At 38.0% G+C, this 17,158-nt stretch overlaps 1 protein-coding gene across 12 annotated transcripts in view; it reads left to right on the forward strand.

Annotated features, from left to right (window-relative positions):
* PAN3 (poly(A) specific ribonuclease subunit PAN3) overlaps positions 1 to 17,158 on the forward strand; it is a 123,617-nt gene that overhangs the window by 96,310 nt on the left and 10,149 nt on the right. For 4 of the 12 annotated variants that reach the window (XM_025262884.3, XM_025262875.3, XM_025262876.3 and 1 more), the window contains 9 exons: positions 2,009 to 2,170; positions 2,907 to 3,023; positions 3,111 to 3,212; positions 6,821 to 6,986; positions 8,368 to 8,458; positions 12,903 to 13,042; positions 15,541 to 15,670; positions 16,355 to 16,419; positions 16,991 to 17,068. In XM_025262884.3, coding sequence (XP_025118669.3) covers positions 2,009 to 2,170; positions 2,907 to 3,023; positions 3,111 to 3,212; positions 6,821 to 6,986; positions 8,368 to 8,458; positions 12,903 to 13,042; positions 15,541 to 15,670; positions 16,355 to 16,419; positions 16,991 to 17,068 — 1,051 coding nt within the window. Of the gene's footprint in view, positions 1 to 2,008; positions 2,171 to 2,906; positions 3,024 to 3,110; positions 3,213 to 6,820; positions 6,987 to 7,097; positions 7,321 to 8,367; positions 8,459 to 12,902; positions 13,043 to 13,859; positions 13,941 to 15,540; positions 15,671 to 16,354; positions 16,420 to 16,990; positions 17,069 to 17,158 lie in introns of those variants that run through there. The other 8 variants (XM_025262877.3, XM_025262881.3, XM_025262882.3 and 5 more) reach the window with 6 other exon arrangements.

Below are 17,158 nucleotides of genomic sequence, written 5' to 3' on the forward strand. Positions count from 1 at the left end.
TTTCTGTCATGGCCTTTGAAATGTTCATATTAGAATTTTCCTTATTATCAAGCATTGTCTTTGAGGCCCTAGTCAGGGTAAAAAATAAAAAATAAATGAAGATGCTATTTACAGTAGTTTCAGAGTATCAATACCTAGAAATAAATACAATAAAAGATATGTAACATCTCAGTGAGGGAGATTTACTGCTGCTGCTAAGTTGCTTCAGTCGTGTCCGACTCTGTGCAGCCCCATAGATGGCAGCCCACCAGGCTCCCCCGTTGCTGGGATTCTCCAGGCAAGACAATGCATGAAAGTGAGGGTAAATATATAGAGTGAAATACTATACTCATGAATAGGAAGACATAATGATTATCAATTTTTGTAATCTACAGATTCAGGACAATTTTAGTCAAAGCACATGAGTTATTTTTACTCACAGTACTAACACCTGCTTCATGTTCCAACAATTTAATTGTTAAGGAAAGGTTCAATCCCATAAGACCACACCTGCCTCATATGTCAGCTGAAATGGGGTACCTAAGCTACTCAAACTTCTGTCTGGGCAACTACAAATTTGGGGGTTTCTACTGGATGCCCTCAGGTTTGGTAATAAGCTGGGATGACTCACAGAACTCGGGAAGACACTGTATGAACTATTACTGGCTTATTATAAAGGGTACAACTCAGGGAACAGCCACATGCAAGAGACATGTGGGGGCTGGGTATGGGGGTGGGGACCTCCTTGCCCTCCCCAGTGTGCCACCCTCTCAGTGCCGCATCATGCCCACCAACTGTGAGCTCTCTGAATCCCGCTGCTGAGGAGTCTTTATGGATGTTTTGTTGTCAGGGCATGTTGATTACATCTTTGGCTCTTGGCAGTTAATTCAGTCTTCAGCTTTTCTCCCCTCCCTGGAAGGTTGGGAGATTGGCTGAAAGTTCACTTCTAATCAAGGTTTGGTCTTTGTGTCTTTCTTTTTTTAAAATTATATTGCACATAACAGAGCTTTTCGTAGTATATGATAGAATTTATCAGAAAGTGAAGGTCGAAGACTCCCTGCAACACTCTGAAGATTGTGATTAGGGTTCTGGTGTGTGGGGAGGGCAGGCTTGGCTTGAGTCTGTAGTCCCTGCAGTGGTGTGGTAATGGCACTGGGCTAGACAGATTGACTACTGGAACAGGCTAGGGAGAAGTGACACAGGTGGCTGGAAAGCACTGGGGAAAATGGTTTTCTTTATGGTAGAAGATTGTATTATTACAGTTGTAGCATCTCAAACCACATGCAAAAACTGACTCCAGATAGATTAAGAATTTAGATGTCTAAAACAAAATGTGTAATATCTCTAAATGATAATACAAAGCTTTAAAACTCATGCTATGAAATATATATGAATAAATTTAATGTTTCAGTAGGGAAAGATTTCCTATACTGGAGGCAAAGTTTGTTGACTCTTGAAACACTGATAAATTTTATTGAATTAAAGTTAAAAACAACCCAAAGATATCTATAGTAGAGAAAGCTTAGAAGATGTTTACATGTTTGACAAAGAAAAGAAAATTAAAGCCACAAATTGGTAAGAGCCTTAAAAACAAAACTGAAACGTGGCCAAAAATAGGAATAGGCATTTCAAGAAAGTGGACATTTATACAACCAAAAATTATGAAGAAATGTTGAACATCATTGACGATTAGGGAAAGACAAATAAGATACCATTGGAAAGTTTAATATTTATAAGTGATAATCCAAATTGTTTCTAAGAGCTGAGAAACAAGAGTTGTGCTGTTACCAAAGATAAATATTTTTGAGTTCATGAAATCTAGTTCTTTTGTTGTGTTATGTCTATTTTTATTGATTGTGAGACTGGTGTGCCCTATAGAATGGACACACTATGAATCTTGACACTCTTCTAGAATACAGAGTGTTTGATATCAGTCGTTTGTGAATTTGGTTTCTTCTTTATTTCTTTGAGATCTGAGAGATTTATGAGTGTCTGCAAGCTAAAGTCATCTTCTTATGAATTACTCTAGCAGTCCCAACAGAAGTTGACAGCTACCATAGCCTGTTTCCTCTAGAGCCACTGCCACCACCCAACCGGATACAGAAATCAAGTAATTTTGGATACATTACATCCTGCTACAAAGCTGTAAATAGCAAAGATGATCTGCCTTATTGCCTTCGGAGGATACATGGTAAGGAAGATAATTTATCCTCTTTTAGGAGCATATTATTGAGGCTGAGATTATTCAGATATTCCTGAATGAGTTTTTTTAATTAACATGAATTTAAAGGATAATAAATACATTTATTGTTTCATTTGGAAATTAGTATCTCATAAGGGATATATTCGGAGAAGGCAATGGCACCCCACTCCAGTACTCTTGCCTGGAAAATCCCATGGATGGAGGAGCCTGGTAGGCTGTAGTCCATGGGGTCGCTAAGAGTCGGACACGACTGAGAGACTTCACTTTCACTTTTCACTTTCCTGCATTGGAGAAGGAAATGGCAGCCCACTCCAGTGTTCTTGCCTGGAGAATCCCAGGGACGGGGAGCCTGGTGGGCTGCCGTCTATGGGGTTGCACAGAGTCGGACACGACTGAAGCGACTTAGCAGCAGCCGCAGCAGTAAGGGATATATTGGGCTTCCCAGGTGGCTCAGTGGTAAAGAATCTGCCTGTCAGTGCAGGAGGCTTGGGTTGGAAAGATCCTCTGGAGAAGGAAATGGCAACCCATTCCAGCACTCTTGCTGGGAGAATTCAATGGACAGAGGAGCTTGATTGGCTGTAGTCCATGGGGTCCCAAAAGAGTTGGACACGATTTAGCAACTAAACAGCAACAAGGGATGTATAAAATGGCTCTTTTGGCACGTTTTGGGGAAATAAGGGGGAGATGTCATTTCCTGTTAAGCAGAAAATGTTCTCTTTTTCAGGTTTTCGTCTTGTTAACACAAAGTGCATGGTATTAGTCGATATGTGGAAAAAAATTCAGCACTCAAATATTGTAACCTTGCGTGAAGTATTTACCACTAAAGCTTTCTCAGAGCCTTGTGAGTGACTTGTAATTGTCTCTCTGCTGGTGGGCTTCATTGTTGGAAGCTAGGTTACAGTAATGAGCGTTTGTGTTTTATTTCAAGCTCTTGTGTTTGCATATGATTTCCATGCTGGAGGAGAGACCATGATGAGCAGACACTTCAATGACCCCAACGCGGATGCCTATTTCACAAAGAGAAAGTGGGGTAAGGAGATGATGCAAGAAAGCTGGGTTTGACAAAGCCTTTGCTCTGTGAAAGAGTAGTTTTGTGTTTTAAAGTACTTGTAAGTTTAGCCCTATAATCATTCAGTTTAAAGACCATATTGCATTTTAAAAAGAAATACTTTAAAGAAATGGAGTCAGTGTGTAATAAGTTAGGAAATAATGTGTTATGTGTAGATGGAGATGAAGATGGGTTACGAAAAACTGATGTAAATATCTGAAATTTTAAAACGAGTTGCCAGTCCAGGTTCGATGCACGATACTGGATGCTTGGGGCTGGTGCACTGGGATGACCCAGAGGGATGGAATGGGGAGGGAGGAGGGAGGAGGGTTCAGGATGGAGAACACATGTATACCTGTGGTGGATTCATTTTGATATTTGGCAAAACTAATACAATTATGTAAAGTTTAAAAATAAAATAAAATAAAATTTAAAAAAAATCTGAAATTTAAGTAGCTGAGAATACGATAAAAGTTTTTTTCCTCTTGTTTTTTCTTTAAAAAATGTAATGCTTTCTGAGTAAAATGGTTTGGAAAATGCATTAAATTGAAAAATAATTCCTGTAACTTCAGCACCCAAAGCATCATCATTATGAGTCTCTTGACATTTCTTTCTTGTCTTGGTTTGTTTTGTCTCTCTTACATAGTCCCGTGTGATTCTCTGTTATTTATGTAATTATTTCCCTGAACAAATATTTTGCTTTAAGATAGGATTCTGTGTTACTAAAGGGACTTCAAAATAAATTTTCAGGTAACTTTTACTTAAATGGGGACTATTTTCTTTGTTTAGTATCTAAAGAATTGTTTTATTGTTCATATATTGCAAAGAACTAAAACATTGTAATTACATTCTAACAAATGCTTATTGAAGGGTAAATCATTTCAGAGTTAAAGTAAATTCATTTTGCGATGTCTCTTAATTAGTTTGTTTTGGGGGAAGGAAAATGTATGTATCATTTTCTTATTTGGGGGCAGGAAAGTGTTACCCTTTATGCTGAGGTTTTTGTTCAAGATTTTCCTGAATGTATCCTGAGAGAAAGCAAGGAGAGAGAAGACTGGAGTCTGCCTGGCATTATAGATAAAATATATTATTTCTGTTTGCTTGTAACTTTGCTTTCTGACAGTTGAAAGAAGCAAGCTGTGGTTACATGGCTGTTTTGCATTAAAAATCTGGTCTCAGAGTGTGGTCATTTTTTTCCTTTTGCCATGTCATCTGTAGCACACACATAATGTTGTTCAAAGGGATGTGGTATAACTTTTCCTATAGAGAAATATAGCTGTAGTTGTTCATTTATTTTAGTAACAACAGCTGTGAAATGACTGTTGGCTTTAATTTATAGCTGGGTTTCTCAGCCTCAGCACTGTTGACATTTGGGGCTGGATTAATTATTTTTGTAGGGCCATTCTCTGCCTTGCTGGGTGTTTAGCAGCATCCCTACCGTGTACCCGCTGGATACCAGTAGCAACTCCCTCCTCCCGTTGTGACACCAAAAATATCTTCAGACACTGCCAAATGTTTCTGAGGTGGCAAAGTTGACCCCTGTTGAGAACCACTGATTTATAGCACTCCTTTTTAGTTTTTTCTTTTTTTTTAAATCTTAATTCTGCTTTTGGTGTTTGATTATTTGGTATGTTTACATTTTCTTAGAAATCAGTTCATTTTCTAGTATTTGAAAGTATTGTTTGATGGTATTAACTCCTTTAAATGTACCATATATACTTTAATTTATAGCAATTTATACTCTCTGTTTTCCCAGTATGAATATTGAAAATGAAGGAAAAAAGAGCCAATGTTTGTATAAACTTGTAGAGACATAGATGGAAGTATAATGCTTTCTTATACTATATAATTTGTTAATTTAAAACAAAAGATAGCATGTTAAAAGAGATTAGTAATACTAATAAGAGAGTGGGAATAATAATAGCATACCTTATAGGGATTGTGGTAAAAGGTTTAAAATGACATAATGTGGGTAAAGTAACTAGATTGAATCTGGCATAAAGTATGCAGTGTATTTGCTACAAATATTTTTTTCCCCTATTCAGTTCAGTTCAGTTGCTCAGTCGTATCCGACTCTTTGCGATTCCATGAACCACAGCACACCAGGCCTCCCTGTCCATCACCAACTCCCAGAGTCTACCCAAACCCATGTCAATTGAGTCAGTGATGCCATCCAACCATCTCATCCTCTGTTGTCCCCTTCTCCTCCTGCCCTCAATCTTTCCCAGCATCAGGGTCTTTTCCGCTGAGTCAGCTCTTCGCATCAGGTGGCCAAAGTAGTGGAGTTTCAGCTTCAACATCAGTCCTTCCAGTGAACACCCAGGACTGATCTCGTTTAGGATGGACTGGTTGGATCTCCTTGCAGTCCAAGGGACTCTCAAGAGTCTCTCCAACACCACAGTTCAAAAGCATCAATTCTTTGGTGCTCAGCCTTCTTTATAGTCCAACTCTTACATCCATACATGACTACTGGAAAAACCATAGCCGTGACTAGACGGACCTTTGTTGACAAAGTAATGTCTCTGCTTTTTAATATGCTATCTAGGTTGGTCATAACTTTTCCTTCCAAGGAGTAAGTGTCTTTTAATTTCATGGCTGCAATCACCATCTGCAGTGATTTTGGAACCCAAAAAACCACACTTAGTAAATAGCTTTATTTGACCGCTTCCTGGTTGTCTTTGACGTTGTCTTGACATATATTACTAGAGCTACTTTTTGAGTCATTTAACATGGTTTTCCAGATGGTATTATCTTCAATTCTGTCTAAATTTGAGGGCTAGCAGTTTTTGAATTTTGTATTGTGTTCTTCCCTGGAAATTTTGTCTCAAGACCTAAGAGCTGTTTATTAGCATCACAGTTAACCATTTAACTTTGTTGTTTTTGTAACTGATTCAGAAAAGGTTTGTTTACAACCATTTGAATACTTGGATTTATAAGGTCATGTTCCCTGAAATAATTACAGAATCTAGATTACATTTATGAGGCCCCTTTTCTCTTGATTAACAGTGACCCAGAAAATTGTATCAAGAAGCCCTTACAAGGTTGATAGAATCAAAAGGATTACTTTTCATGGTAGACTGGATTATTTTTATGCTTCAGCATTACTACCCATAAGTGGCATAAGTGACATTCAGTATTTTACATTTATGTTTTCTGTTAATTGGATGTGGTTGTAATAGTAGAGGCTGGGCAGCGTAAGGACAATAAGAGAACACTCCACAGAGATGTTGGTGGCGACTTTTGTTTCCCTCAAGCCATGGAAAGAATAGTTCCCACACACCTGAGCAGTAATAGAGACAAGGTTTAACCACAGTTTAAGAAAAATAATCCCTTTGGTTCCTGTTTTTAATTAGAACTTGGTTCACAATTAATGAGAAGTTCTTACTTTAATAATTTTTGTCTGCTGTGCAATAATTATAGTGGTCACAGAAAAGAGAAGCTCAGTGAGAGCGCTTACTGCTGGCAGTAGAGGACTGAGGTGTGATATCATACATAAGAAAATCTGGGTTTGTTTCTTGAATTCTTTTTGATCTGCATGTTTTAGTCTTTTAGTTAATTACATGAAAGTGCCATTTTTTGTGTGTTTATAGGTCAACATGATGGCCCGTTGCCCAGACAGCATGCTGGATTGTTGCCAGAATCTCTTATTTGGGCATATATTGTCCAGCTGAGTTCTGCACTGCGTACCATTCATACAGCAGGTTTGGCATGTCGCGTTATGGACCCAACAAAGATTCTGATAACTGGCAAAACAAGGTACTGGCATTTTGAACTCTGGCTTCTTTATCAATCATCTAACCTATGACAGCTTAGTAAACATAGCATGACGATTTGTTTTAATTCTACCTTTTCATATATTCCATCCAGAAGAACTGCTGTGACTTTGTTTTTTTTTTTTTTTTTACATGCTGAGTTTGTAATAAAATGCGTTGTTATTAACCAAGATCTTGTAGGGGTTTGGGAGGTATGTATGGTTAGCTGCTGCTAAGTCACTTCAGTCGTGTCCAACTCTGTGTGAGCTCATAGAAGGCAGCCCACCAGGCTCCCCCATCCCTGGGATTCTCCAGGCAAGAACACTGGAGTGGGTTGCCATTTCCTTCTCCAGTGCCTGAAAGTGAAAAGTGAAAATGAAGTCGCTCAGTTGTGTCCGACTCTTAGTGACCCTATGGACTGCAGCCTACCAGGCTCCTCCATCCATGGGATTTTCTAGGCAAGAGTACTGGAGTGGGGTGCCATTGCCTTCTCTGTGTATGGTTAGGGTTGGGGGTATATCAAGCAGTGTCAGTACAAGTTTCATATGTACAACTGTCAGTCTCAGATTTTGACATGAGTCCCCATAATCTCAAGAGGCATATTCAGCACAGCCTGTTGGGCTACACCCCCAGAGTTCCCATTCATGAAGTCTGGGGCGAGGCCTGGGAATTTGCATTTCTAACTAGCAGGCGATTGATGCTGTTGCTGCTGATTGGGTTTCATGCTTTGAGAATCGGTGGTTTTACAGAGACCTTAACTTTACCAGTGTTTGATTTGAGTTGTTGAAATTTTGAGACTTGTCTTGGGCAGCATAGCATCAGGAGCTCAAGGTCTTAGTACCAGGTTACCTGGTTTCATGTCCTGGCTCTGCTGATTACTTAACTAACAGCAAGTTACTTGTGTGTTCAGCAATCTATGAGACAGGTGCTATTGTTATCTCCATTTTACGTATTTGTAAGGTACCTGCCTCATAAGATTATTGAGAGGACCAAATTAATTAATACATGTAAAATGCTTTGAACATGCCTAGCACATCTTCATCACCTGTTAAGAAGCTAACTGGTTCTCTTTTCATGCGTAACTAGTAAAGCAGCAGCTAGGTTTTGGGAAAAGAAGCAGTGACCTGGTACTCAAAAAGTGCAAGTTGCAGTCCTGGCTTTATCCATTCCTGGCTTTCACAACCAAAGGCCTGTCACTTGAAGTCTGTGACATTATCTCTAACGTGGTGACTGGCAGGGGTTACATGGGGGTAGGGCAGGTGGAGGGACTGGCCAGGATGCTGAGATCCTTCCCAGTATCATAAGAAATGTTCAGTTTCCACTAGTACGTAAATTTTCAAAAGTCTCATTTTAATTATTCTCTCTAAATTTTCTGATCTTTAAAGGTTGCGAGTAAATTGTGTTGGAGTTTTTGATGTTTTAACATTTGATAACAGTCAGAATAATAATCCATTGGCATTAATGGCTCAATACCAGGTGAGTAAGAATTAACATATTTACTTAATAACTTATGGCTTGAATTTTTTTTAAGATAAATTTTTTTATTTTAAAAGCATTTCAGAGTTTTACATGTAGATTTCAGTTTATTCTGGGGGTGGTCTCTATGCAGCCTTGGAACGTGCATTTCTTAATCACTATGGTGTGTTCAGTGTAGCGCCCTTAGAAGTTGTAATGTACAGAATTAGTGACAGTGTCAGAGACTAGTTGTTCAAATGACAATACATTTATATGACTAGGAAATTTCTCCTCAGCATAGATTAGAGCCCTAACTAGCTGAATGAAATACAGTATATGACATTTTACTTAGTTTTCACTTTTAGTATGTTAAAATCACACCTGTTGCATTTACTTTTACAGTTGTCCCACTGTCAATCCAAAACTTTTATTTTCAAAGGAAAGGTGTTATATAGCTATTTTCTAAAGGATTCGTTTTCTTTTCCTTAATCAAAACCTATCACTCACTTCTTGTACATTAGTAGAATTCAGTTATAGTCTGACTTTATCGTAATATTGTGGACTGAGGTTCCATTGTGTTCTTAGCTATTTCATTCATACTTCTTGATTAATGAAAGGCATAGGTAAGAATCCACCTCTGCAAGGAGCTTACAGTGTGACTGCTTTTGCCTTTTTACTTTGTGAAAGTGATATAGCTATTTAAAGTCAGTATTTCATGTCATTCTGTTTGTATTCATATTTTTTGGAGGATGTGCAGTTGTCATTTTAAGACAGTATTTGTTTGTTTGTTTTCATGTAAGCAGTTTTTGGTGTTTCTGAACATTTATTAACTTAGGGAGATTTGATGTAAGGCAAAATCTCTTATTTACATGGAGAAACAAGGAAAATACCTTACCTTCCCACTGCCCTTCTCATTTCATTTTATTTTCTTTAAATCTTTGAAAGATTTTAGTTTGCTTTATTAAAATTGAGACAAATTTAGAACAAAAAGGAAAGTCCAGGATGAGAATTAAAGTGTAAGTAGTGTGTGATATTCCGGTTAGTTCATGCTTAAACCTCTTCCTTTGCTGCTGGACAGTGGACAGCATAGTACCCAGACTTAGAGCGACTCCTCTTGTCGTGTTCAGTTGTTTGCAGCCTCTATATAAGCTTCCTTCCCCTCTGCTCTGGCCCACCTACCCCAGCAGCTGCCAAGCTGTTCTGGTTGGTAGCGCCATCTAGTGGGCTCTATGTGGAAGAATCTGGCTACCCTCCAGTCCCCCCCCATCCTCACCCAGCCCCCACCGCTAGCAGCTTTCTTCTGCAGAGGGGAATTTGCTCCCTCTTTCTTATCCTGGTTGGTTGTTTCTTAGCTACTTTCCTGCTTATCATCTGTCTTATACTTAGTGCCTAACTAATTGGCTCTGAAAATTTTCCTTCATATTCTTTGAGCTTCTGAAAGTGACTGATTATTGACTGTTAAAATACTAGTGATCTTTATATATTCAAGAAAATAATACTAAACTTTGGGAGAGAAATTAGACATTATTTAGAATCAGTGCCATCAGCCTCTATTGCAAGTATTAGGAAACCCTCTGTCCACAGAACTGGTGTTGTGTTGTTTATGTGCAGCCTCATGGTACCTCTTCATTCCTCTCTATTCTGAATAGTTCCTTTTTCTTTTTAATTTCTAGTGAAAGATAAGACTAGTTTGATTTTGTTTTTCTGTAAGTATCACAGCAGGGGTGTTTTCCATTTATTTTCAAATGTCCTTTATGTTTTGGATTATATCGTTAGTTACCTTGAAAAACCACACTTCATAAGAAAAAACAATTCCAGAGTTTCAAAACGAACAACTGTAAAGTAAGCATTTGGGCCAACTGATTGGTAGGTTAGGAGCTGCCCCCATTCATAAACTTGGGCTACTTTCAACCAATTGTCAGCCTCCCTTTATTTTTCAAAGGCAAAGATTGTATCAGGTTTCCTTTCTTTTTTTTGGAGTGGGTGTATATATGGATTTTCCATAGAGCTTATATAAGTAAGGTAAAGGAGAGAATTAATGGTAGTTCCTAGTGGGGGGGGTTATGATTTTACAGAGAAGAGGGTACATGAGAAAGGAGTGTATTGTTTCTTGTAGTCTATTTTTCATAGTCTGTTTCAGACACGTGAATAGAGACTGACTTTCAGTAAAATGGACATAAGTAGAGCCATAGATAGAATCAGAGAAAAATCAAGAAGTCAAGAATCAGGAAGAAACTGAAAATGAGTTGGGGGGAAAGCCTCCAGAATTCAACAAATGGGGGGAAAAGCCAGATGGAGGTAAGAAGCAAAAATAACAAATGGAACACTATTTAGCTGAGAATAAGGAAAGGAGAGTTACTGAGCGCTTAATGACATTACAATGTCTCTGTCGAGCAGGACTTCATTAACCTCTTTTATTTGAAAAAATCAGTTCTGATTTAGTCTGGATTATGTGATGTGTATACTTCATTTCTAGGTGGGTATTCCCACCTTGAGTCAGCTTCAGAAAGGTGGCAGATGTACTCAGAATCAGATGGACTGACTTCCTAAACCCATATAGTCCTTCAGCTATTTTGTGCTTTTGTTTTCCTGTTTTCCTGTCTTGTAATAGGGGATACTCTAGGGGGGAGATTTAGTTATAGCATTGATTCAGGGTGGAGCTAAACTGAAGATTTTGCTGTTTGAGGGTGGGGATGTTGTGTGTTGCTACATGCTGCTGAAATACTTAATAAACAAGAACAAGCTTAAGTTTGCTTTGCTGATGACACTGAATTGAAGCACTTGTGGACTTTTACAGTTTGCTTTTCCATGTACTGATTTCTCTCAATCAGCATGTTTCTGATTTCCTTTATCTAACTTGGAATGTTTTGTTGATTCGGAGAGAGACTGAGAGGAGTCCTGCCTGAGTTCAGTCATGGCTGTGGGTCCAGAGAGCAAGGACAATATGCCACAGCATTCATGCCCCTTCCTGTGGCACCTGCCTTCCCAGCCTGATCTCCGAACTCGGCCACTGACGGAGTTTTACAGTTTCTCTGACATGAATCCTTGGCTCTCTTCCTGATCGATTCAGAATTGTCTAATAATTAATTTTTCCACTGATTATATTATAGGATCTTAGGTTCAGAGTATCAGATTCACCAATGCTAGATTTGAACTTTTAAATGTTATTTTAGTCATCGAGTTTGATTTCTTTTTATTTTTTACTCTTTGGGAAGGATGTTGTTAAGGATAGCTATGTAGTCCTAAAGTTTCAGTAGCAATTGCCATGAAATACTCAACCTGATTTGCAAATAACACCATTTATAAACTTCTACAAAACCAGTGGCTCTCAACCCTGGCTGCATATCTGAATCTCTTATGAAGTTTTGAAAAATACCAATATGTAGATCTTATAGACTAACAACACCAAAATAGGATGGAAGGATAGCCACCGGGTGATTTTTTTTTTTTTTAGCTTCTCAGGTGAATTTTATTGTAAAGCTAAGTTTGAAAGCTCTATGGAATATTTATTTATTCCATAAATAAACATGTATCCAGTAATTCAGATGAGATCTCAGATTGTGAAGATTTATGTGAATTTTCTGTAGAAATTACTTAAAATGATTTCCTTGAACTCTAAACTGTTCCATTGTCTTGGAGGTACATGATTACTGATAGTTAACCTGCCAAGCAGGGCCACTTAGGTGACCATTCTGTTTCTAGGAGTTATTATTATTCAGTCAGCTGTCTTTTAAACATTCTTTGGAAGAAAGGCCTCAAAGGGGGAAATCTTTAAAACAAAGAAACAAAACAGGTAAGAAGTGAGGTGGTTACAGAGCTCAGAGATCGACTATAGTGTAAAAACCTGTCTGCTTGGAAACAAGGGCAGATGGACTGTCATGGAGGTTTGCAGCATTGTTGATGTCTAGAGAATGTGCTCTGAAATCAGGTATTGCGGACATTGTGTTTGGAATGAGGGAATTACTTCCTTTTCAAATACACTCACTTTTGTGCATCATGGAGAATGAAGAAAGTGCCTGTCGTCAATGTAATGATCACTGTGAAGCAGCTGTTTGGTAACCAGCCTCAAATGTCCTGCCATAGTAAGAATATGAGCTTTATTTAAGTATAAACATTTAGGGGAAAAAAAGGACAGTAAAGCAGCAGTTCTGTAGGTGGCATATGAATTGTTTTGAATGTTTCTTAAAGTAGCCCCTAGAACTACCTTCATTAGAATTACCTGGGTACTTTAAAAATGTTGGGCCTGTTCCCAGACCTACTGAGAATCTGGGGTGGAGCTGCTCAGAAAGAGTCTTTTTAATGAAGCTCCCAGGTAATTCTGATGAACACCAATATCTAGGAACCATGTACTTAGTTCTTCAGCTTCTTTGTAAAGATGCTTTTTCCATGCAGGCAATAGTGTCAGTGTATTAAATTTGTATCTATGAAAGAAAAATTAAAAGTTATATTTATTCTTTCATGTCAGCAAGCAGATCTGATATCATTAGGAAAAGTTGTGTTGGCTTTGGCTTGCAACTCTTTGGCAGGAATTCAGCGAGAGAATTTACAGAAAGCCATGGAACTGGTGACAATCAACTACTCCTCTGACCTGAAGAATCTGATTTTGTAAGTTTTAATATAATGATCTTATGAGATAAGACAGAGATTTTTCATGAGAGTCTTTTAACAGTGATTCTGTTGATTTTTAGTTTCCACTATTTAAAATCAGGCTAAACATAATTAAACAATTTTTAATTTATTTTTATTGCTAAGTATGTATTTCTTGAAATAAGTTCATAAACCAGTGTGTTTAAATTAGTTATTGGTGTTGTAAACATTTGGCCAAAGGGTAGACCCCCTAGAGCTGCATTGGTATCTGCGAGCTACATATGACCTTTTACATTTAAATGAATTACAGTTAAATAAAATTGAAACGATTCAGTTCCTCAGTTGCACCATGTACATCTTAAGAGCTTAGAAGCTGCATGTACCTTCTGGCTCATATACTGGACAGTGTGGACATGGAACATTTGCATCATCTCAGAAAGTCCATTAGACAGTGCTACTCTCCAGAGTGGTCAGTATCTTTGTAAGAGCTGTCAGAAATAACCCCATCTGCAGCCCAGTTGTGTGGTGTGTGGCCCACACCCCTGTTTCAGAGAGTATGTGTGTCAGGGTCCCTATGCTTCTCCCCCAGTGTCTTTATACTCCAGGAAATCCTTGATTGTAAATCTGAAATGACTGGGGCTTAAGAGAAGCCCAGTCCACTGTGGACTGCTGTCACGATGGTCTATAAGATGCGTCTGACATCGGGGATTCTGGAGGGGGGACAACCAGAACTCTTACTTTAAATGATTTAGGAGAATAGATGCTAGGAAGTCTCCTTTGAAATTTTTTTTCTATGATGTTCTAGAAGCAATTAGAGCTTATTGATCCTTTTCAGTCTCTTTTAGCTTCCAGCTGTTCCTTCTGATCTTTCTGTGTAACCCTGGATGATCCAGTTTCTTTTTGGACTAGCCCTGTGGTATGGAACTGAGGGACGGAGGATGGGGCTGCCCACCTGTGCTTTGTTACACTGGCCTAAGTGTCCTGCTTGTGACAGAGCACTGGAGCCAGTGGTTACCTGGTTCCTTTGATGATCAACTAAGATGATTTCTCTTAAATAAAAATACTTGTTTCATATACTATCACAGAAGTGATTTCTAGCCATAGCTTGCAACACCTAGGATGTTTTAAGTAATCTCAAGTTATAATTTTCCCTTTTTATAAAAGTGAGAGTAAAGGATATAAGTGTAATAAATTGGCCATAAGTTAATAATTACTGAAACTGGGTAATGGGTACATGAAGATTCATCATACTCTTCTCTCGCCTTCTACAAATGTTTGAAATTTTCCTTAATAAAAAATGAATAAACAAAAAAGTCATACTTTCATACTAATCAGTAATCAAAATTTACAGAGCAGTAAAGTATGTATCATGTACTTTTGAGCTGATTGATGTGAATTATGAATTAATTCACCTAATTCTTCCAATAACCCTTTAAATTAGGTACCATAACTAGCTCCATTTTAAAGATGTCAAAACTGAGGCTGGGAGATATAAAATAACTTGCCAAAGTCACATAGCTTATAATAACTTTAAGTGTGAGTAGTTAGATATAAATATGTCAGTAATTACAGATGAATGGCTAAGACGTAGATCGTCCACATGAATTTATAACTGTTCATTTGTTCAACAAAAGAATGCCTAACTCTGTGTCAGATGCTGAAGCTGCTTTATATAAGGTGAGCAGAATCCCCCATCTTCTGGAGCTTCCCCCATTATAATGGGGAGGAGTTAATAAACTCATCAACAAGTAACATATTTGCAGGACAGAGATAAGTCCTATGGAGAAAATAGGTATAATTATAAGCAGAGCACAGAAGAGTTAGAAGCTGCTTTGTTAGGAATGGTTAGGACACGGTTGACCTGTCAGAATACTAATACTAAATGATCAATAATCATTGTGTTCTGACAGGTAGCCGTTTGAGATGTGTAGTATTTTTCTGCCTTAGTTATGATGATAGAAGAAACTGTTCTTTTTCCTGATGTGTGTTAGTGCATGGAGATTTCTCAGAAATAAAAATACCATGACAGCTGGTAAATGAAGTCACAGAGCAGGAGACAGCTTCCTAAAACACTGAAGCTTGTTTCCCTTACCAAAATAAAAGTCTGAGTTTTAGTTTAAAAACTATTTTTGAAGACCAATGGAAAAATTTCCCCACCTACAACCACCCCTCCCAAAACCTTTGGATCTTTTCATCTCCCACTATTGTAAAGAAGAGTTTGAGAATGGAAATATGGTAAGTGTAACTCTATACCCAGCTTTCCTTTCTCATTTTCATAGTAGTTAAAGATTTAGAGAAAGAGACATTTTTACAGTTTTTTCCATTGGCTCTTAAAGTTTTCCAGAGAAAAGAAATACAATCATTAAGCTTTCAAAATGAACTCGACTTGCATGAAAAAAAATTTGAAATTGTGCACACTAACATGCTGGTGGCAGCAGTCCCTGTGTGCTTGTGGGTTGTGTTGTTCTGTAAACTGCGTGTTTGGCATTCAAGTGATCCTTCTCTATTTTGGTTAGATATTTGTTGACTGACCAAAACAGGATGCGAAGTGTAAATGACATCATGCCCATGATTGGTGCTCGATTTTATACTCAATTGGATGCTGCTCAAATGAGAAATGATGTCATAGAGGAAGACCTTGCAAAGGTAAAGTGTGTAGTTAAAGGAGTGTGTACGCACCTGCATCTTTGTGTATCAGTAGATGTAAAACAGAGTAATTACTGTGCTGGATATAGTACGCAGCTGGCTAAGACTGCAGATATTTTTGTCCAAACTTAGTGTTCAGTATTTTGATTTCTCAGGTCCTCTGGGCATTTGTCTTATTTTTTTTCGTTCATGGTTTTGCTACAGTCTTGAGATAGAATCTTGATTTTTTTTTTTTTTTTAATATGCAGTCTTAGTAGTAGACAGCTACAGTGGGGGAAGAATACATCACAGGCTTGTGATTACTACATCCACCCTACTGTATATAAGACAGATAACCAACAGGGTCCTACTGTATAGCACAGGAAACTCGTCTGTGATAACCTATATGAGGAAAATCTGAAAAAAGAATGAATACATGTATATGTGTAACTGAATCACTTTGCTATACACTGAAAGTAACACAAAAACTATAATCCAATAAAAGGGACAATTGCATAATCTTCTTGAGTATTACAGTATGTAAAAAGAACATGTTATATTCAAAAGTATAACCAAAAGGTGGGGATATTAGGGTTTATGGTTTAAAGCAAATATTGGTACAGGACACCAGTTTTATAAACGTTTGCTTTTATATTCAGTTAGCTGGAACATTAATATTCTCTCTCTTTTTAAAATGTTTTATAGGAGGTTCAAAATGGAAGACTGTTTAGGCTTCTAGCAAAATTGGGAACAATCAATGAGAGGCCGGAGTAAGGATTTACAGTATTTTACATCATGTTTTCAATCAAGGGCACTGTTTTGCATAACCAAAATGAGTATACCTTATTGTTACTGATTTTATTTGGGAAAAGAGAAGAATTCGCATGTGAAGTGACCTTTTAAGCCTGTTGTTAGCCATTAGGGTGGTGTTTTTAACCACAGCCCTGGTTGTGGTTGTCCTTAAGGATTACACATGCACAGAGAGAGAGAGAGAGAGAGAGACACACACACACACACACACACACACTCACTCACTCACTCACTCACTCCTCTGTTGTGGTTTGCCTATAAGGGAACATTTTCTGCCTGTCAGTACTGCCTCTGCTTTTTGAAGCCTGTTCCTTTTACCATGGTCAGATTGGATCTTTTTGGTATTTCTGATTGTTTCATGCCTCTTATCTTCTATTAAAGTGCATTGTTATAGCTGTCACATGAGTGACACTGGAAAGGAGGCATCACCATCTTACCTTTGTTTAGTTCTGCCTTGTTTGTGAGTTAAAGTTAATTGTATGTTCAAGAAAGAAGCGAGGTTGATGCTTATGCTTCGTACCTGTCCCCAAGACAAGGCGCAACAGCAGCTGTGGTGACTGGGAGAAGCTGCGCTTCAGGATTGTTAGCTGCTGTGCATAGAGACAGGTGGTAGGTAAATACCATTGCTTGAGGGAGTGTTTTTGATGACAAAATTTAAAATCACATACCTTTCTTCGAAGTTAAAAGATTCAGTTAGCA

The sequence above is a fragment of the Bubalus bubalis genome, chromosome 13, assembly GCF_019923935.1.
Source record: "Bubalus bubalis isolate 160015118507 breed Murrah chromosome 13, NDDB_SH_1, whole genome shotgun sequence".
NCBI lineage: Eukaryota > Metazoa > Chordata > Mammalia > Artiodactyla > Bovidae > Bubalus > Bubalus bubalis.